The 20,779-nt window shown below is 57.7% G+C and overlaps 1 protein-coding gene across 12 annotated transcripts in view; it reads right to left on the bottom strand.

Annotated features, from left to right (window-relative positions):
• IQSEC1 (IQ motif and Sec7 domain ArfGEF 1) overlaps nucleotides 1-20,779 on the bottom strand; it is a 121,359-nt gene that overhangs the window by 19,627 nt on the left and 80,953 nt on the right. For all 12 annotated transcript variants that reach the window (XM_042911888.1, XM_042911936.1, XM_042911909.1 and 9 more), the window contains 4 exons: nucleotides 18,802-20,051; nucleotides 6,011-6,172; nucleotides 3,090-3,212; nucleotides 1,387-1,553 (listed from right to left, as the gene is read on the bottom strand). In XM_042911888.1, the coding sequence (XP_042767822.1) occupies nucleotides 1,387-1,553; nucleotides 3,090-3,212; nucleotides 6,011-6,172; nucleotides 18,802-20,051 (1,702 nt within the window). The remainder of the gene's footprint in view (nucleotides 1-1,386; nucleotides 1,554-3,089; nucleotides 3,213-6,010; nucleotides 6,173-18,801; nucleotides 20,052-20,779) is intronic.

Raw genomic sequence — 20,779 nt, 5'->3', positions numbered from 1 at the left:
TTAGCTGGCCTGTTGCAGGGTACCCACCACCAGGGGGCGCACCAGGACTGTTCAAACCCCGGTTGGGGGGGGGAGGGGCGGGCCTTCCTGGACCAGGAAAGGGAGGACAAAGCGGTGGTTTTATAGGAAATTTAAATGGCGCAACAAAGATCAAAAACTTAAAGTTTTGTCATCAGTTCAGAAGACTTAAAGAACTGGATAGGAAAAAAAAAAATAGCTCAACAAGCTGACAAAGTTAGACCTGATTCAGACCAACTTTTTTCCTTTTTTAAAAAAAAATGACACCCTAAGGGGATCTCAGCCTGCTGCACCTTGGTGTTTCCCAAGGAAAGGGACATAGTCCCTCCTCCTCCCTGCAGGGACTCCAGGTAAACGAGGACATGCTGTCAGCTAACATGGTGCCACTTGGGAGACAGCCGTCTCCTTTCCAATTCCTTTCCTCTGCAACGACACCAGGAAGGCCTTCCTTCCTGCTGCCCACCGTTAGCACCTGTCTAACATGGGCCACTCGCCCCGGCCTGGTGTTTTCGTCCACTGAATTCATTTTTACAATGGCTGCCTACGTGTGGCAAATGACACGGTCTTCCTGTTTACAGTGTGCTTATATAAGGTTCCTCTTAAAAATACACACCAAAGGCAAATCAGGGGATGCCTGGGTCAGTCAGGCTCAGTCAGTTGTGTCCGACTTCGGCTCAGGTCACGATCTCACGATTCGTGGGTTCGAGCCCCATGTCGGGCTCTGTGCTGACAGCTCGGGAGCCTGGAGCCTGCTTTAGATTCTGTGTGTGTGTGTGTGTCTCTCTCTCTGTCCCTCCCCCACTCCCACTCTGTCTCTCTCTCAAAAATAAAATAAACATAAAAAAAAAGTCAAGTCAGTTTCATGAGGAACACGGAGTGCAGGAGAGGGCACAGCAGTGATGGTGGCACAGACTCTCTGCCCGGCCCCTCCCCTGCCTGGCTTCCCCGCTCCTGCCCTGTTCCCGACTGTGCTCCCTCACATCACCCCATCAGCCTCTGTGGACCATGTCTGGCCTGGCCCTCCCGAGCTGGGCTGAGCTTGCCCACCTGTCAAATCCCTGTGTGTCTTTGCGAAACAAGCTAAAACCATCACAGCACAAGACCCGGGTGTGGGTCACTCCGTCCATGCTCCCAGTGTGTGTCACGGAGCGTGACAGGAGTCTGCCCTCTTCAGGATGACTTGTGCCGTGTCTGTGGAGCCGGTGCTCGCCCAAGGCCCTTGTGTGCGATGGCTGGGTGCGCTGGAGCCCAGCTCCCTTGTGCTGCCCTGCGCCCAGCGCACTCACGTCCTGGCCCCACGCCCAGCCGGGTGTGTGTGCAGAGTGTGGGACGGCTGTATGCCACAGCCTGGGACCCGGGGCCGCTCACCTCGCAGGTTCTTGACGAAGTCCTCCAGCTTCATTTTCCGCTCAGGTTTGACGTTGGGGCTGTACATGTCTGTGTTGAGCAGGATGATGGCAAAGGCCAGGATGAAAATGGTGTCTGGGTTCCGGAACTGCCGAACCACCCCAGGGTTGCAGATGCAGTATCGCTGGCTGGGGGCCGGGAGAGGGAGCAGGGTCAGGACCACTTCAGTCAGGGCAGGGAGTGGGTCTAGCCCTCACACACGGCAGCCACCATCACTTGGGCCCTGGCACCTAATGGCTGTGGCCGGGTGCTGCCTTACAAGCCTCAGTTTCTGCATCTGGTAAACGGGGGTAAATAACACCTGCCAGGCAGAAGGCCGCTCTATCCACTCTCTCCTTCTCACACTGGTTATACCTCCCACCTGTATTTAGGCTGGCAATGCCTTCTTAGGATGAGGACTGCATGCCCCAGTCTCCCTCGGGATTGGATGCAGCCCAGAAGGTGATTAAGTTCTGGCCAATGGGATAAGAGCAGATGGGATGTGGGCATCTTCGAGGCTGTACCTTAAAAGGCAGAGCCCACTCCTCTCCCCTGTGGTGGTGGGTGTTGGCCCTGCTCCCTGGGACCCTGAGATGAAGGGAGCCCGGCTTGGGCCTCCTTCATGCCAGCTCAGAGGGAGATGCACTTCCATCTTGTTTCAGCCACGGCTGCTGGAGCATCTTTGTTACAGCAGCTGAAGCAACAGCCTCACTAATGTATTCTGCTTATTGTTCTCATTGCCTCAAATGTGCGCCCCTGCCCCAAACTCCAAGAGGCCCCCATCCACTGGGGACTTCAGGGGGAGCTGGGTGAGGGGGGCAGATCAGAGAAGAGGAACCATGGGGTGCCAGGACTAAGGCAGTGGCTATCACAGCTCAGATGACGTGGGCTTCAATCCTGCCTTTTCCATTAGTGCCGCCACCTCCAAGAAGTCCTCCTGGAAGGAAGTGCCTGAACAACCCCCCCCCCTCAGGGCCCCAGAGTTGTCCTCCTATTGTGTCCTCATTCCCCACCTTGGCCCCACCAGTGGTGCTGAGCCTGGAGGGCTGGGTCAGTGGCTGACTCGTGTGTCCCATACCCAGCAAGGGCACAGAGGATCCCACCCAGTCAATGTGCACACAGTCCCGGGATGAATGACTGTAGGGTCATAGCTGCCCTTGACTGTGGGCTCTGTCATGCTAGGCATGGGCTAAGCATGCCCACACGTCCAAAGGGGTTCAGTCCTTCCACTCTGTCCAGGGTAGGTGCTTTCGTTATCCCCACTCTATAAGCAAGGACGTGAGGCACAGAGAGATGAAGTCACTAGGGCAAAGTCACACAGCTAGTAAGCGGTGGAGCGGGTGCTACAGCCAGGCCGTGTGGCTCTGCAGCTTGTGCTCTGGGTCACTGTGTGAGACTGGCTGCCCTCTGTGAATGGGCGGATGATGGGGACAAGGGCTCATGAGTGAGTGATGCTCATGAGGACCTGGAGGAAGACGGACTGTCCAAAAGTCTGCTTCTGGCAATAACCAGCACAGCCCCTGGCATGCAGAAGGGGCCACTGCCTCATCTTCCCAGGCAAGGGCAAGGCCACCTGACCCTGCTTAGGGGAGGGGGTGAAGGGGGATTCGGGCCCAGGCCCTGGGCCTCAAGACCAGGAACCTTCCTCTTGCCCACGCCCACCCACGCCCTGCCCCGCCCCCAACCTGAACGCCTCGATGAGCCGCTCCACCTTCTGAGCCTCCCCTTGGACCCGGATGTGTGCCTGGAACTTCCGGAGAGCTTCGTCTAGCTCCATGGCGGAGAAATCCATCTCGTCTACCACGCAGCTGGAAAGAGACACCAAGGCCACGTCAGCGCCTGCTGCCCGCAGGGCCTCTGCCGGCCTTCCTGCTGGGGGCGGAGCGCAAAGGGAGTCAGTGCAGGGGCAGGTGCTGAGCTGCCTGGAGCCGGGACGGCCGGCCGCCTCTTGTCCAGGAGGGTCCTCCGCCCGGCTTCCTCCAATCAGCAAACACTTCAGATTATGTAGCCCAAAGACCCCCATGCTTCTGGGATGTCTACAGACCCCCCTGAAACTATGGGAAGGCATTAGTGCTTATATCTATGTGTGTAATTTTTTCTTTTTTCTCAAAATTATTTGAGAGAGACAGAGACAGCGTGAGTGGGGGAGGGGCAGAGAGCAACGGAGAGAGAGAATTGCAAGCAGGCTCCGTGCTGCCAGCGCAGAGCCCGACGTGGGGCTTGAACTCACACAACTGCAAGATCATGACCCGAGATGAAATCAAGGGTCAGACGCCACCCGGGCGCCTCGTACGTGTGTGATTTTCTACAGAGGAGCCAGACAGAGCCTATGGCTGCTCCTGATAAAGGCCGCCGGGGCACAAACAATCGGCTCTCGGGGCGCGCGGTCCACAGGGCACAAAGCGAGACGTTACTGCTCCGGTCTGCTCGGGCTGTCCGCGAGGGATGCCAGGAGCACGCGCCCATCTTCTCCAGGAGGAAGCGGAGGCCCAGGGTGCTAACTCGCCGGGCTAATTCTGCCCTGAGCCGGTCCTCCCACGTGGAGGGTTTGGGGCGAGGTGCCTGGGTTTTGCCGGGAATTTTCGAGAGGCATCTTGGAGAACCTCTGCCATCCTCATCTGCCAATCCGCCGAGTGGAGGCGGAGCTGACAGAAGGTGCTGGTAACCGGGTTTTGGTCCATTCCACTCATCCCAGCGCTGCCCCCCAGCACAGCATGCTCCCTTTCCTGAACAGAGAAGGCGGGGTCTGGTATCCAGTGTATCCATTTGCAACAAAGCCATGGCTACCCCGGGTGTGGCTGCAGAGGCCTCGGCCATGGGGGGGCCTAGTCCTCGCTTCCAGGGCTGCCCTCCCTCTGTTGGGTGCCATGGGCTTGGGCATAAACTGTGCTGCCTCCAACTTCTCTGAGTGCTCACGGCTCTGGGGGCAGCATCCTCGGAGGCTGGGGCAGAGCAGGTGGGGGAGGGGGACGGGGCCACACGGAGTAATTTTGCTGACTAGCATCTGAGCTGGACGCCTGGTGTGGGGGGTGGGGGTGGGGGTGGGGGGTGGGGTTAGGATTGCTACTTCCTCAGGCTGCTGCTATTTTCTGATGGGGAAGAACAATGCCTGGATTTCCTACCACCAGCAGCCAGCTTGGGGTGTGTGGGGGGGAACGCGGGAACGGGGGCAGGGGATGGGGGGCTGGCCCAAGACAGCCTTAGGCCCAATTCTCTAAGGACCTCATCTGCTTTCACCTGGACTGCTTCCTGAGGCTGGGTTAAAGAGAGAGAGGGGCACTAGCCACACTAGTGGCAGCAGGCTTTTCCTGATGGGGGAACACAAATGCCAAGCAGGGAGAAAGCAGCCCAGGTGGGCATGCCCGGTGCCAGGCACAGCCAGCTGCCACCAAAGGCCTGGCTCACTGCATCCTGTGTGCCTGCGCATCTACCTGTGTGTACAAGTGGGCGTCCGTGTGCCCGAATGAGGACAAACGTGTGTACGTGAGTCCGGGTGTGTGTGTGGGGATGGGGGGAGCACCGAGGCCAGCTCCTCCCTGAGCAGAAAAAGAGGCCCCGGGCAGATGCCCGCCTCCTCCCAGGGAAGTGTAGAGATGGCGGGAACACGCATGGCCAGGCTCTTCCTTATTGCAGAGGCGCCTGGCCCCAGCAGGCCCGAGCCCGCCCCCCTTGCTTTGTTCTTTCATGCCGTGGGGCAGAGCTGGACGGATGCAGGGCGCTGCCCTTGTTACTAACGGTCCGCTCTTTACCCTGCTCTGATTTCTGCTCCTGGCCTACATCTCTGTGCAGCTGCCTGGTCAGGAAAACCCTCAACGGGCTGGAGGTGCTCCCCCAGGCCCTGAGCCACCCTGTGCCATGCTATTCTGCGGCTTTGGCTCCTCCTCTGAGAGAGGGAGTTAGTGAGACCCGGCATGCCCCGACCCCTGCGTGTGAGGGGAAGACACAGGGCTTGTGCACAGTAACTGCACTACAACAGACCCAAGGGTCCAAGCGCAGGGTGCCTGTCTACTCAGGGCAGTCTCAAGGAGGAATGGAGAGATTTGGGGTCCGAGCTTTTCAAACTGTCGGCAGTTTCCAGGGAGCTGGAAACCCGGCTTTCTGCAGAGTTCCAAGTAGCTGGGAGGGCTCTGGCCACCAGCCATGGTTGGACTCTCACCCTGAGATCTCCCAGCCAGGAGAGGCAGGAAAGAGGCAGGGGAGGGAGGCACCGGGGGTCTCTCTGGGCTCCCCACCCCTCGCCCTGAGGGCGTGTTGGGACAGCTGGCAGCCAGGCTGGGGAAGGGAGCCCAGACCTCCAACCCCCGAGCCCTGCAGTGGCTCGGCTCTGTTGGAGAGGGATGGAGGTGCTGAGGGTGTGTGCCAGGGGGCCCGTGGGGTCCATGTGTGACATACGGTGCCCGAGGGTGCAAGCACACACGTATGCGGCAGGGTGTGATGTACGAACCCGCGGGGGGCGTCCGTTTGTGTCTCAGAGCAATAAAGAGATAAGGGGAGGATTGGGTGTACGCTCCAGTAAGCAGGCAAATCTGACGCTGCGTGTGCGCAGGTCCCTGCCCCCGCCCCCCCCCCCCCCCCCCCCCCCCCCCGCCCCAGCCGTGGAACTCACTCCAGCACATCTCGGTTGAACTGTTTCTGTCGGTTGCCCAGGAACTCGCCGATCATCTGCCTGCTGAGGCCCTTGCGCTGCAGCAGGAAGTGGGCCACCCCCACTGGCGTGTCAGGCACGAAGCCACGTTCGATGAGGTACTGGACGCCCTTCTCAGGCTTCCTGGGGATGGGACGAGAGAAAGGCTTAGCCCTGGCTGTCCCAGCCCCTCCTGGCTTGCCTCTCTCCTCCCTGGGTACCCTAAGTGCCCTATCCTGTTCCGCCCGGAGCCTGTAATATGAGGGAACCCGGGAGTGCCCAGACTGTGCACCGGGCGTGGGCTGGGGCTGGGCCACTGGCAGGAGTGTGGGCACAGGTGCTGGAGCAGGGACCCTCCCCACCCCCCTACCACTCTGCACTGCCCTGTACTTCACAGCCAGGCAGACTGGAACCCCCTGCCCAGCATATGCTGGCCTGCCCTCCACCCACCGAGAGTAAACAGTCTCTAATAGGCGCTGAGCACTTACTCTGAGCACCAATGTCCAAGCACCTACACATATTAACTTACTTCTCACACTCCCCCTGCTGGTTGGTACTCTTGTAACCTGGGCTGTTTAGGAGCCTTACAGCCCCGTCACCTCACCAGGGGCCTCAACCACCCTTGTAAGGACTTCCTGAGTTTGAACAGAGTCAGGTGCCTGGAATGATCTGTGCAGTAAGCACCGTGGAAGGTTCTCGTGACTAGCTCCAACTTATGGGAAAGGAAGCAAAGGTGCAGCATTGACCCCTCCTGGGCAAAGGGAGTTTCCGGGAAGGGCTGGGCTGGCCCTGCAGGGCTGAGTGTGTCCACCTGCACTGGGAGCCATGGGGCCCTGGTGGGCTGTGGTGGAGGGAGCCCCCTCAGGGGCTGGGCAGGAGGCCCAGGACAGGCTTGGCTGACCTCACAGGGTGGTGTGACGGGGCCGCATGTGTGACCCTCGGAAAGCATGTGTCCTCTGACAACCCCCGAGCCTCAGACGGGCCCGAGGAGCTGTGGAACCGCTGTGGTGTACCTGGCACCGTGCAGGGGTGAGGTCAGCAGGGCTACCCGCTAACTGGGAGCCGCCCCCTCCCTTGCTCCAGCAGGTAGAGATCCGTGTACTGCTGTCCCCCAGGAGCCTGGAAGGTGAGAGCCAGTGTCCACCTGTCCCCGTAAACCATGCAGCTCCTGGCTGACAGCAGCGTCCAGCAGATACTGTATTTCCACCTGCCAGCGAAAGCAAACTTCCTGCTTCAAGGTGACCTTGCTATTTTTACCCCAGGATGACCACACACCCTAACATCACCTTCAGGAGTTTTGGCAGGGAGCAGCTGCTGGCTAGCTGGGCCCAGCACAGAAGTGGTGACAGAGTAGCATTGCTCCCACACCCCTGGTGGGACCCCACCTCCACCCCCTGCCACATACCCCATTCCTCCCCATGACTCTGGTGTATCCAACCTAGAACTGCTCCCGTCCCAGGCCTCCCCAGCCACTCAGCTGCTCGTGCTGTGGTCAGGGCAGGCCATGCTCCCTCACAGCCCTGCTCCACGCCAGCCCCTACAGGACCCCAACCCTGTGGCAAGGGGTCACCGCGGCAAGCCCGCAGATGGGCTTTCTTTAGCTCATGCGACATTAGCGGAAAGAATTCTAGTTAGTCGCCAGCATTTAGAAATTGGGAGAGCTCAACACAGAATCCAGATTTCTGGCTTCTCTTGAAAAATCAGGCCGTCTGGCACTCCTGGGCCTGTGCTCCCGTGTGGCAATGACTGGAGAGCTGGGCTGGACCTCCTCGCTCAGGCACCCTGCATCAGCCACCCACCCCGGGGCCTGCCTGGTCCCTCCCCTGAGTCCCCAATATGGGGCCCAGATCCAGGCCCAGCCTGCCAACATCACACAGCATGTCAGACTTCCAAGATTTGGGCTCCTCTACCCGGGGAGGAGCAGAATGCAGAGGGAAAGTGGAATGCACTTTGGAGGGAGAGTCTTACAAGGGGCCAGGGGAATGCGGATTCTTCAAAGATTAAGGACAGAGAGTCTACTTTTCACTAGGCCCAGCTCGGGATGATAGCAGTGAACAGGGCTGGTCATGAACAAATGCCTAGCACAAAGGCAGGCTCTAACCCTTGGTCTCAAGGACAAAGGGACAGAATGATGGCAGGAGGGTGTAGGGAAGGTCTCCTGCGGGAGAATCAGAGGACTTCTCTGAGCAGGTGACATTGGGCACCTAAGTTATTAAGGAGCTTCCTAGGTGGAGGCAATAGTGCATGCAAAGGCCCTGAGGCAGCCATGGGTTTTACAGGATTGAGGACCAGGAAGCTGCTTGAGGGTGGCTGAGAGTGGGGGCGTGAGGGGAGGGGCAGAAGAGCAGCAGGGAGGGTGGGCCAGACCCCACAGCACTGTGGAGATCACAGGGGGAATCTGGTTTTCCTCTGAGTGGGGTGAGAAGCCCCAGTATATTAAGAATAGGGCAATGATGGGATCTGATGTCCATGCTTGAGAAGCTCCCGCTGTCTGCTCTGTAAAGAGCCAGGCTAGGTCCAAGGTGGGAGCCCAGTGAGGAGGCTCCCACAGGCATCCAGACTACAGTGCAGGAGGTGGGGAGAGCAGCCAGTGTTCAGACACAGCTCAAGGGTAGAGATGACAATATTCGCTGGTGGATCTGACTTTGAACCCAACGGCCCTGGCTCCCAGTCTGAACCAAACGTGGGAGGGACTGATTCCACCTGGCAGGTTTCACACTGATGTCGCAGGAGGAAGGAATCTGACTGGGCCTTGCGCAGGGACCAGGAGCTCGCTGAGCAATTGAGAGGAAAGATGTGGTGGCAGAAGGCATGGAAGGGAGCTGGGGTGGGGGGTGCGGGCCAGGCTGGGAGCTCCAGGGTCAGGATGAATGTGGCTATCCAAGGAAGCCTCTGGAGTGGCCTGGCCTTCAGCAACTTCCTTGACAGCACGTGGCCAGTGCACTGGATATCTGCTGCTGTGAGTCCCCTGCCTGTCAGGACTGTGCTGGCCCCACCCTCCCTGGCAGTGCAGTGAGGCCCCCAGCGTGCTCCTGGGGGCCCTGCCAGGCGGTGGTCCAGGATCCACCTGCTCCCTCACACTGTTCCATGCTGACTGAAAGGGCATGTGCCCACAGATCTTGCTAGGCATCACACACAGTGACCTGCTGGGTGAAGGGACACAGGCGGGATGAGCCATGAGTGCTGCCCTCCCACCTCCCCTTGTGGCAGTTAGGGGACCACATGACATGCTTTGGCCAATGCTCTTCCTATGGGAGCTGTATGATCCCTTATGGTGATGGCGCCTTCTCTTGCCACAGGGAACCGGGAAGGACACCCCCGCTGTCTTGTCCCTGAGAGACTTGATGAACAGAGCCCCTGGTCAACCTATGATGGATGCCAGCGTGCCAGAGAAATTAACCTGTGCCATGCCAGCACGTCAGAGCCCACCCAGACTGGCCGAGGAGGGCTAGTCCGGCCATGGAAACTGGGTCACAGAGCGTCCACCCAAGCGCAGACACGGTGGTGGGGCTCTGTCTCCCTCCCCACCTGTGGCTTTACATTCCCTTCCTACAAGGGTACCGTGGGACTCCCGTCTGGAACCCCAGGCTCTCAAGACTGAAGAGGGCACAGACTGGGGCTCACCTGGCTCCTGACCCTTAGGTCCGGCAAGGGTCTGGCCCACACAGAGCATGCCCATCAAAGGAGACACAAAACGTGCCTTGGAGAAGGGCTGCCTTAGCCTGGGTCACCAGGACCCTATTTTAAAACCTTTTCAGGGCCTCCTAACCCCTGCAGGACAAGATCCGGTGGACACTCTTCCCTTGAGTCACTTCTTCATTCATTCCACAAACATTTACTGAGTACCTGCTCTGGGCCAGGGGCTGTGCTAGCATACCTGTGGTCCAAACAAAGTCCCCATCCTTGAAAAACGCCCTACCTGGAGCGTGATAAAGAAGGGAAACAACTCCTGGGATATAGAAATGCTCACAGCATAGGAGCCAAGGGCATGTCCTCTGGAGCCTGGAAGAGGGGGACCTGCTAGAAGGAGTGGCAGATGCAAAAGCCTTATTTGACTCGTAACTAAAAGGGGGCACAGAAAGGTCAAAGAACTTGGCTCCGGGTTACCAGGCGAGAGAAAGCATGTTGGGAGTGTCAACCCACTCCTCTGCTCCAAGACGCCCCCCAAAGTTCCACTCCGCCCTCCCCACCATCACTGCTGCTGGAAATCCAGTCTATCCACCTGCTGAGCCGGCTTGCTTCTCCAAGGGCCCGGCGTCAATAGGTGCCCAGAGTGACAGCTATGCCATCCACACCTGACCTGCTGCTGCATTCTGGGCCCTGCCGGAAAGAGCCCTCGAAAGGCGTCAGCAGGACAGGCTGGAGCGGGAGAGTCCACAGCTTGGCCCTGCTGCCTGCCACCAGGCGGGGCCGGCTTTTCTCCACGTCAGCCGCTGATTCAGACTTGGCTGTGACAGGTGAGCACGCGCAGACCACACGGGTGACGTCTCTTACGTGCATCTCCCGTCGCAGGGCTGCGAGCAGCCGGCGGTGACGCCAAGCTTGCGGGACTCCGCTGAGGGCAGTTACGAGGCGGGGCACCGCACTTAGGGGTCACCCACTTACTGGAACGCGAAGCTAAGTGCTTTGCAGGCTCTTTTCCCAGCAGCGGTCTGCAGGGCCAACAATGGGCTTCCCCTGTCATTTCCAGTTGCTGGAGCAGCTGAAGAGAAGTGGGAGTGGGCAGCTGTCCACACCTCCCGGCCCGGCGTCTAGGCCATTTGGATGGCCTTTGGATGTCCCACCCCACCCGCTCTTCCCCCTCACCCCGCAGGCTGACCTCACCCCCAGCCTGGCCAGTCAGAGCTCAGAATCCTGCTGACCACAGCGAGCAGTGCGGTGTGAGCTGGCAGGAGCCAAAGAGACAGGAGAATCTCTTTCCCCTGGGGTTGCTGTGAGGCTGGACCGTGAGCCCAGGACTCCTGGCAGGCCTCCCGCCGTGGTGGGGCAGAGGACGACTCTGGGGAAAACGGCTGAGAGTCGCCCAACGGCTTTTCAGGTCCAGAACCAGTAAGGCCTCTGCTTAAACCAGTTTGATTGGGTTCCTGCCACTTGGAATGGAGAACGGCCCTGACTCATAGACACCAACGCAAAGGTCTGTTTACCTACGGTACCCCGGGGATACTCTGCGGTCAGGAGGCCGCGCCATCCCCGTGACTGGTCTCAGCTGGCCACGGGGACAGGTTCAGTACTCAGACAGCTCCTGCACACCTGTAAGCGCCCTCCGCTCCGGCAACGCAGGCTCAAATGCCTCCGGCGTCCTACCAGGAAGTGACCACCTGCCATCTGCTCGCATGCTTCCAGGACCGGCAAGCGCACCACCGCCTTTTCAGACTGTATTTCGTCCAGCTCTGATCTTTACGAAGTTCTTCCTGATGCCGGGAACCCAGGCTGAATGGGGCTCGCACTTATTACAGAGAGAGGAGGAGGAATTGCCCTCCAGCGTGGCTGTATGCCCTGTGGGGCCTGCTTTGGCACTGTTTTCTTGCCCGAGGGACTCAGCATAAGCCCCCCCCCCCCCATCCTCGGGACAGGGCTAGGGACCTCCAGGGCCGTGAGGGCAGCAAGGCCCACGGGCTCGATGGGTAGCTCATGTCCAGGGTAGTGGGACCCCGACCTTCCTCTTAGCAGCTCAAGGTGCTCCTAGATGAGCCAGTCATTTAAATGTCAGCACTACCAGCAACGGCGAACAGCCCACTGGAACCCTGCAGCCAGCACGTCCGGCTCTGTGGCCTCGAGCGAGAGCTGACTTCTCTGAGCCCCGGCTCCCCAGAGCCAAGCGTCACAGGTTCGCTGCGACAGTTCAGGGAGGTGATGCACACGAAGTGCTGTGCACGCTGCCTGGGACCTAATATGTACGTATACGGGCTGGCTGTCGTCGGGCTTAGCTTCATTAATCCCAAGAGACATGTCGTGCGTGAGGAGTACGCGGGTGGGGCTAGCAGATCGGAAGCCCGCCCCCAGCCCTGCTGCTTACTGAGAGAGCCGACCCGGCTCTGCACCCTCGGAGCCCACTCCCCACGCAGGCAGAGCGCGGCTGAGCACCCGTGGATGCAGGCAGGGTGAAATCTCAGAGCATCCCAGACTCCCGCCCGGGCTCTCCGCCTCCCGCAGCGGCTCCAGGGGGTAGCAGGCGTGCAGAAAGAACAGGCAGGGCAGCAGCTTGGCAGGCCCCAGAGGCCGGGCATGGGGTGGAGGGGAGGCCTGCCTCCAAGTGCCAGGCCCTGGGCTGGAAGGGACCTCAGAGGCCCCTGTCAACAGCTCCCAGCCCGAGCAAGAGTCGGGGCACACCAAGTGGTTGTTGAGGCCCTCCTTACATGCTCCTCAGAAGCCAGGTGCTCACTCCCTCACAAGGCCCCTGTTTTATCACAGGGCAGCTCTGGGGATGAGAACACTCAGAGGTGGGAGAGGTCTGGTCCACCCGTGACGAAGGCGGCCTCTGTACAGTCACCAGGGCTCTTGCCGGAGTGAGAGGGGCATGGCAGAGGGGAGACCAACACAGTGAGGCCTGTACCCGTGAGCATGTGTGTGGAGCACAGCAACAGGGGACCACATCAGGGCCGTGGGGGTAGGGACTCCAGCTCCTGCCACGGTGATGGCCCAAGGACCACCACTGCTGGGCTGTGTGGCCTCCCATGAGTGGCGTGGCTTCGCCTCCTGAACTCTCAGTTTACATCCGCGGCCCAGTGAGCTGGTGGGGGTGCACAGGGCTACACACATAGAAGTTCCCACACTGCATTCTAAGAGGATGCTATTCAGGAGCCGGGTGGTGGGGGGGTGTGAGTTCCAACCTGCCCCCCCGACTAGCAGTGTGACCTCAGGCAAGTGACCCTCTTGGAACCTCCGTTCACCCATCTGTACAGTGGGGTCAACAACAGAATCCCTTTCCCGCAGAAGAATGGGATTTAAAACACAACAGGCGCATAGAACAGTGTCTGGCCCACTCTAAGCACATGTCACTGTTAGCCACTGTCATTCTCTATGACTGCTCTGTCTACCAAACCTCCTGTTGGGTCCTCCTAAAGCCTGAGTTCCTAGAAGCCCCCTCCCCTTTGCTCTGGGCACAGGAGCCCCAGCTTCCACCCATAAGCACCTCCTTGATGGCAGCCTCCAGGCAAGGCTCTTGGTTCCACTATATAATCATCACCAGACGCTGGGAGGCAGAGACCTTGTGCCCATTTTCAAGGTATAGCCTGCAAGGCTCAGAGAGTGCAGGGAATTGCCAAGTCCCTGCAGCTGGGATGTGGCAGAACAGGGGCTGAAACCCTCCTTCCTCTAGCTCCTGGACCCCCATCCTCCCTCCAGCGCTGTAAGCTGAATGAGTGGCCCGGGGCTTGTGAAGGGCAAGTGCTCGGAGGAACAGCTGGATGTCAGGCAGACTGCTGCCTCCTCCAGGATGCCCCTCCGGCCAACTGGCCTCACGTTCCAGGGTCTCTTCCTCCCCGACCACGGGCTCACTTACCCACTTTGGGTGCATCATTCAGATCCGCCATGTACCCCTTTGGGGGGCTGGGGTTCTCTGTCGGGAAAGCTTACTACTGGGAGGGGGTGGGCCTGGGGTAGTCAGGGGTATGGGCAAGGGTTGGGGGCGGGGCTGGGAGACAAGTGACCCACAGGGAGAGAGGGGAGCAGAGGTAGGCAGTGGTGAAGAGGAACCTTCTGGGGAGGAACCCCAGCCTTGGACTGCTCAGTGTCCACTAGCATCTTCTGCCCTCCCTCAGCCGGCAGCTCCAGGAAAAACTGGTCACATTGCTGGGAGGCTCCGGGGGTGGGGGGGGGGGGTATGCCAGTGGGCATATATCTGTGGAAGGGCCTTATGAGCTGAAAAGCTCAATCTGTGTAAGAAAGGTGTTCAATTGTTTAAATAACACGATTTTGGAAAAGTGGTTTCTCCAATACGACAACCTCTGGAGGTAGGAAACTGAGGCTCGGCGGCAGTGAAGGCTGAGAGGGAGGAAGCCCAGTGCTCCGTAACACACTCTCACAGCCCTGGAGCCTCCCTGGTGGGCAAGGGGAATGCTTCACATGGAGGCCATGGGCTCCTGCCATTGGGGGCCAGCCCCGCTGCCCTCCCCCACACCCCGCATGGACAGAGACTTGCTGCTGACTGTCCCTCAGTGCTCTAGAGTGGGGCTGTCCACGAGCATGTTCTGTGGGGACAGAACTGTCCTAGATCTGTGCTCCCAGGCACATAGCCACGTGTGGTTGGTGAGCTGCACCGTGGCCAGTGCACCAGAGGGCCTGGATTCATGTTACATTTTAGTTAACTTTAATTTCGATCGCCACCAGTGGCCGGACCTCAATGCTGTTAAAGCACAAGTTCCCCCAAGTTATTCTCTGAGTTGAAGGCAATGCTGGTGAAAATTCAGCCAGGATCGCTCATGGGTCTTAATGCGAGACTCCCAAAATTCACACGGAAGAGTACCTGCCCAAAACAGCCGAGACAATTTTTAAAAAGAACCAGAGAGGGGTTTTGTCCTAACAAGAAAAAAAACCCATGAAACTCAAAGTCTGATGCTTGCACAGAAATGGACAGGTCCTCTAACCATGAACGCGGATTTTTTCTGTTCCCTGATCTGTTCCAGGTCCCTAAAACACTGCCTGGTATAAGTAGCAGGTGCTCAATAAATATCTGTTGAATGAGTGAAAAGATCCAATTCATGTAGGAATTAGATGGAACCTGAAGTCAATGGAGAAGGGACAGACTGTTCAATAAATTGCTTGGAAACAACTGGCTTATCTATATAGAATAATAGGGCGCGCTGGGTGGCTCAGTCCATTGAGCATCCTACTCTTGATTTCAGCTCAGGTCATGATCCCAGGGTCATGGGATTGATCTCTGCATCAGGCTCTGCACTGAACGTGGAACCTGCTTGGGATTCTCTCTCTCTCTCTCTCTCTCTCTCTCTCTCTCCCCCTCTGCCCCTCTACCTTGCATATGTGCGCGTGCTCTCTCTTAAAAAAAAAAAAAAAAAAAAAAATTGGACCCCTCACGTTGTATGGTTCCCTGAAACAAATTTCAGCTTAAAGTCCTAAAGGGCATACAAATATCCTGAAGAAAGTATTTTAAAACTATAGTTATGATGCGGGGCAAAGCCCCTTTTAAAATAAAACATGAAAAGCCAAAGAAATGAAACAATACTTGTTAATTTAGCTAATTAAAATTAAAACCTTCCATGGGGCGCCTGGGTGGCGCAGTCGGTTAAGCGTCTGACTTCAGCCAGGTCACAATCTCGCGGTCCGTGGGTTCGAGCCCCGCGTCGGGCTCTGGGCTGATGGCTCGGAGCCTGGAGCCTGTTTCCGATTCTGTGTCTCCCTCTCTCTCTGCCCCTCCCCCGTTCATGCTCTGTCTCTCTCTGTCCCAAAAATAAATAAAAAACGTTGGAAAAAAAAAAAAAAACAAAAAAAACCCTTCCTGTACAGCACACTGGATTGTATATTTGAAAGTTGCTAAGAGAGTAGATCTTAAACGTTCTCATCACAAGAAAAAAGATGTAACTGTGTGGTGAGGGATGTTAACGCATTGTGGTCATTTTGCAATATACATAAAAATAGAATCATTACATTGTGCATCTGAAACTGATGTTATATGTCAATTTATCTCAATTTAAAAAACACAAAAAACAAAAAAAAAACTTTTGTTAGATGAAAGAGCACAAAGTTAAAAGACATAACTGAGAACCACTGAACTGCACACTTTTTATAAGGGTGAATTTTATGGTGTGTGAATTATATCTCAAAAGAAAAATTAGAAAGAGGACAAGTGACAGAAAATGTTTGTAATTACAAAGGATCAGTATCCATGATAAAGAACTACTAGTAAATCAACATGACAAAAACTGAGCAAAAAACATGAACTAGAGTGTATTATACTAAGCTACATAAGTCAGGCAGAGAAAGATATCGTATGATTTCACTCATATGTGTAAGAAACACAACAGATGAACACAGGGGAAGAGAAGGAAAAATAAGATAAAAAGAGAGAGGGAGGCAAACCATAAGAGACTCTTAAATACAGAGAACAAACTGAGGGTTGCTGTGGGGTGTGTGTGGGGGGGATGGGCTAAATGGGTGATGGGCATTAGGGAGGGCACTTGCTGGGATGAGCACTGGGTGTCATAGTTAAGTGATGAATCACTGGGTTCTACTTCTGAAAGCAATACTACACTGTATGTTAAACAACTTGAATTTAAATAAATACATATAAAAAATATATAAACTGGGGGCACCCAGCTAGTTTAGTAGAGCACGCAACTCTTGATCTCGGGGTTCTAAGTTCAAGCTCCATGTTGGGTATAAAGATTACTTAAAAAAAATCTAAAAAAAATATATAAACTGGCATTTTATAGAAGAGAAAATACAAATGGCTAAGACACATACAGATGCAAAGCTAGAAAATGCAAACTAAAACGACCAAGAGAGAATTATTTCTACCCTCTGATTGGGGGTGGGGAGACAACACGGACTGTTGCCAAGCATGCGGGAGCAAGACGACCTTTCGGATCCAGCAGCAGAGAGAGGAAATGGGTAGAGCCCCCTTTTAAAGAGTAAGTTGGCAGCTCCTATTTCAATGGAGAACGTGCCTACCTAAGCCCCCATGATACCGCTTTTAGCTAGCTTCCCTGCAGACGCCCTTGGGAGTGTATGCTGAGAACAGATCCACACTCCTGGTCATAGGTGGTTAGTAATCATGAAGAAGAAGTAGGAACGACTGGCCGGATCGGTGATGTGAATAGCCACACCAGTGCCTACTACACAGCAGTGAGCAGGAGGGAGGTGGCCATGCACACGGACGGGGGAGATCTCCCAACAGCAAGCCGTGCGGCGATATCCTAGTAGAGGACGTCCACAACTCCAGGCCCCAGATGATGTCAGCAAGGCCGCAGCAACCGTGGCTAACACTTGGATACGACTTACTCTGTGCCAGGCGCTGCTCTGAGCACTTTACACACCCGCTCGCGTACAACTCACACCCTGCGAGGTGGAGGCTACTGGGCCCAGCCCCACCGTACAGAAGAGAGGCCAGTCTGAGCCCGGGCAGGCTGTCTGCAGTTCCTAAGAGCACACACACCCACGCACGGAATAAAGATCTGGGGGGAGAGGCTCCGAAATGACAAGAGCCAAAGGGAATGCTATCCTAACTGGAAGGCTTTCATTTTCCGTCGGGAACATATTCCCGTGCCGCACACATAACTCAAAACAGAGCTAATCTACACAGACCAACACTGGTCGGTTGAGGGACTTTCTTCTGCACTCCACCTGCCGATGCAGCTCGGACCCCCACCCTCAGGACGTCTCTGGCAGTTTGCCAGTCCAAGAGGTCGGCTTGGACACTAGGTGAGCCCCAGGTCATTCCAGCCTCCCCCAGGAGGGCACGGGCCTGGGTCTGGGAGCTGGCCTGTGCCCAGGAGCAGGTGGGAACGCATTTTCCGGACAGAGCTCAGGGTGGGCTCAGCAGGATATGGCCCTTCCTGCTAGTGCGCTGCTCCAGCCATGGTTCGTGCAGTGGTGAGGCTGTCCTCACGTGCCGCGAGCCACGGGCTGATGGGAGTCTCAGGAGAGAGCACCCTGGCAGATGTGAGGTGTCTGAGACTCTTAGTTCTTAGCTGAGTGAGGACCAGTGACCCAGAGACCTCTGGCTGCTCCCATGTAAATGTCCCGTTCCTTACACCCACCCTGTGGGTCGAGGCCTCTCTGAACCCCCAAGACAGAGCAGCACTTCCATTGGTGCCAGGGATGGCTCAAAAGTGGCCCCAAGTCTCCCTAAATCTAGAAGAGGGCACAGGGAAGAGTAGAGGGCATGTGTCCGTAACCACCGGGCAGTCTGGCCACATCCCCAAGTTTGGAGGGGTCAGTGCCAGGCTGACGTCTGATGACCCCCAATCCCAGAGGCCCCGGGGCTGGAAACGATGTGAAATATGAGGCTGAATAACCAGAGCCCGCCAGCGTCTCCTCCTAGGGAGTAGTCACAGCTCCCCTCCCCTTCCGCTTGCTATTTTTGGCCGGGCTAAGAATAGCCTGCTTTAAATACCCTTCTCCCTCCTTAAATCTGCTCTCAGGACTGCCCCCACAGCACCTTTCTAGAACTCCTGGCGGGTAGTGGCCACTCAACAGACCCAATTCACACATCTCCCACAGGACCTTGCTGAGATTTCTGCTAGCACCGGGTTTACCTGTGTCCTTCCTCCCCGACGCACGCCTCCGAGCCCAGCCTGCACCTGCCCTGGGAGATCTTGCTCAGACACGGACACCATTATGCCCTTGCCCAAAGACCTTTGTGCCCCTCGTCACCCAGAGAATAAAATCCAACCCCCCGAGCCTGGTATTCATGGCCAGGTGCAGCGTTTCACAGCACATCAGCCTGTACATTCATGTTTCCAGAGAACCTACTGTATGCTGGGGGCTGTTCTAGGTGCCAACAGGGCCCTGAACTCCTGTCCCCATGTTGCTCTATCAGAGAAACCCTTCATTCGGCTGTGGCTCTGCCTGTGAGCCTCTGCTCTCCCCACGACAGGGTCCTCGGGGCGGGGGGGGGGGGGGGCCCGGGCCCACTGCTCACCGGGCTCCAATCTCCTCTACGACAGCATTGGCTGTGCCAGGTGCTGCTGTAGGTGCCATTAGCGCAGTGTCACGGCCTCACGCATGCTCATTTTTAAACCACAGGTGCATGCAAAGGCCCCGGGGCACGAGAGGAAGGCCTGCCCCACGCTCCCGCGGGGCTGGCAGGCACTCACTTGTTGAAGAGATTGAGGCCAATGCGATAGTGCCTCTTGCGGATGACGTCGTTGCTGAAGGCCGGGGAGTCCCAGCTGTTGCGGGTCTCCTTGTGGTAGGTCTGCTTGCTGAGCGTCTGCTCCCGCAGGCTGTCACGGGACGACGATTCAGAGCTGCAGTTGATGGTGTCGTTGGAGTTGGACGTGCTGTTGATGCTGTCGTTGTCCCCGTCCGAGTAGTCAGACTCGGACCTGCTCTGCCTGTTGGCCGAGCCGTTGATGGCCAGGTGGCTGTCCAGGGGCCGGGGGGGCCGGGGCCGCAACTCGGGCTCCTCCCGGGGAAGGCTCTTCGGGGGGCCGCCCAGGGGGCCGTGCTTGGGGCTGCCCTGTGGCCCGCCCAGGCCGCGTTCGTAGGCGCTCTGCCTCTTGAGCGAGCCGCGGTCCGAGCGGTCGCTGAGGTCCACGGAGCTGTCGCTGGGCGGCTCGATGGTGAGCAGCGGGAGGTGCTCCATGCGCAGCCGCTGCTCTTGCCGCTCGAGCGACGGCGTGCTCCGGCAGCTCGTGTCCGTGTCCCCCTTGTCGTCTTTGTGGGCCAGCGCCCAGTAGTCCTGCGAGGCGCCCCCGGCCCGCAGCCGCGGGTCCGACTCGGCGCTGGGCGGCCGGTGCCCGGCCTGTGAGAGGGGCAGGGGGGGCGACAGCTCCTCCTCATCGATGTACAGGGTGACGTCGCTGTACGAGGCCGTCATCTCGTCCAGTTTGTGGTGGTCGGCGCCGTGCAGGGCCGGCTTGGGCTCGGCATCCCGGGCCCGCCCCGTGTCGGCAGCTGGCGCCTCCCCCGAGTGCAGGCTGCGGCAGTGGAGGGCGTCGTCGATGGACTCTGCCAGCGATTTCACCTGCCGGGAGAAGGCGTCCTCCAGCTCCGTGATGGCGTCCGCGAAGTCGCTGGATGGGGCGGGAGACTTGAGGGCGGGCGGCTCGCCGAGGTCGCCGCGCTCCGACGGCACCAGGGCCCCCAGCTGCGAGCCGTCGTCCGTCACCGAGACCTGCTTCCCCTCGAAGTAGGAGCTGTGCACCTTCTCAGGACCCTCGAAGGAGAACTGCATCCTCATGTTGGACAGCACGATCCGGCGCGACATGCGGTTCTCCGACATGGAGCTGCGCAGGCGCTCGAAGTTCTTGTTCATCTGGTACTGGCGGAAGGCCGTCTGGATGGTGCGGGCCGCATGGCGGGTCACAAGGCGGCCTCCATACTTGCGTTCTAGCATCTCCACCTGGGAGGGGAGAGGACAGGACGGTGAGGACAGCCCCGCGCGCTGGCACAGCGCCTTGCCCACCTATGCTCCTGCTGGCGCCCAGCCCCGTGGCAGCACCATGTGGAGAGAGAGGCCTGGGCACATCCCAAAGTTGATTCCGGCAACCACGGAGGCGAGCTGGTGAAGGTGAGCAAAACGGGGGTTCCCAGGCCAAATAAAATGGAGCAGCACCACGTGAACGCAAGATGTTCCCTGCGGGACTTCTCAGAACCTTTAAAAGGTGGTGAGTTCCCAAATTTCTTTGGCCACAGAAACCTTTGGCCCTAGTGCATCTTGCGGGCCTGTGGTTTAATGAAACTTGGGAGATGCTGGGAGAGGTGAAGGCAGCCCCTGCAGAGAGGAGGGACCCATGGCACGAGAAGGTTAAGAGACCCGCCAAAGATGTCAGTGAGATCCTGGATGCTGAGCAGGGGCTGCAGGCTTTTGGCCTTATTTCTTTTCTACAGCAGACAATGTGCTCTTACTAGCTGGGGGCAGGTGTGTGTGTGTGTGTGTGTGTGTGTGTGTGTGTGTGTGTGTGAGACTGAGCTTCAGGGAGGCCTGAGAGAATCACCTTACTGAGGCACAGACTTCGAGGCCAGATGCCCACGCTGCAATCCCGCCCTGTCCTCGTTAGCTGTGTTACTCTGCATAAGCCTTGAAGCCGTGCCCTTCCCCAGTTTCCGTATCTATAAAGTAGGGGACAG

This window comes from Panthera leo, chromosome A2 (assembly GCF_018350215.1).
Source record: "Panthera leo isolate Ple1 chromosome A2, P.leo_Ple1_pat1.1, whole genome shotgun sequence".
In the NCBI taxonomy this organism is placed as follows: Eukaryota; Metazoa; Chordata; class Mammalia; order Carnivora; family Felidae; genus Panthera; species Panthera leo.
Note: the sequence above shows the minus strand (reverse complement) of the source record. Positions and strands in the feature narration are given on the sequence as shown.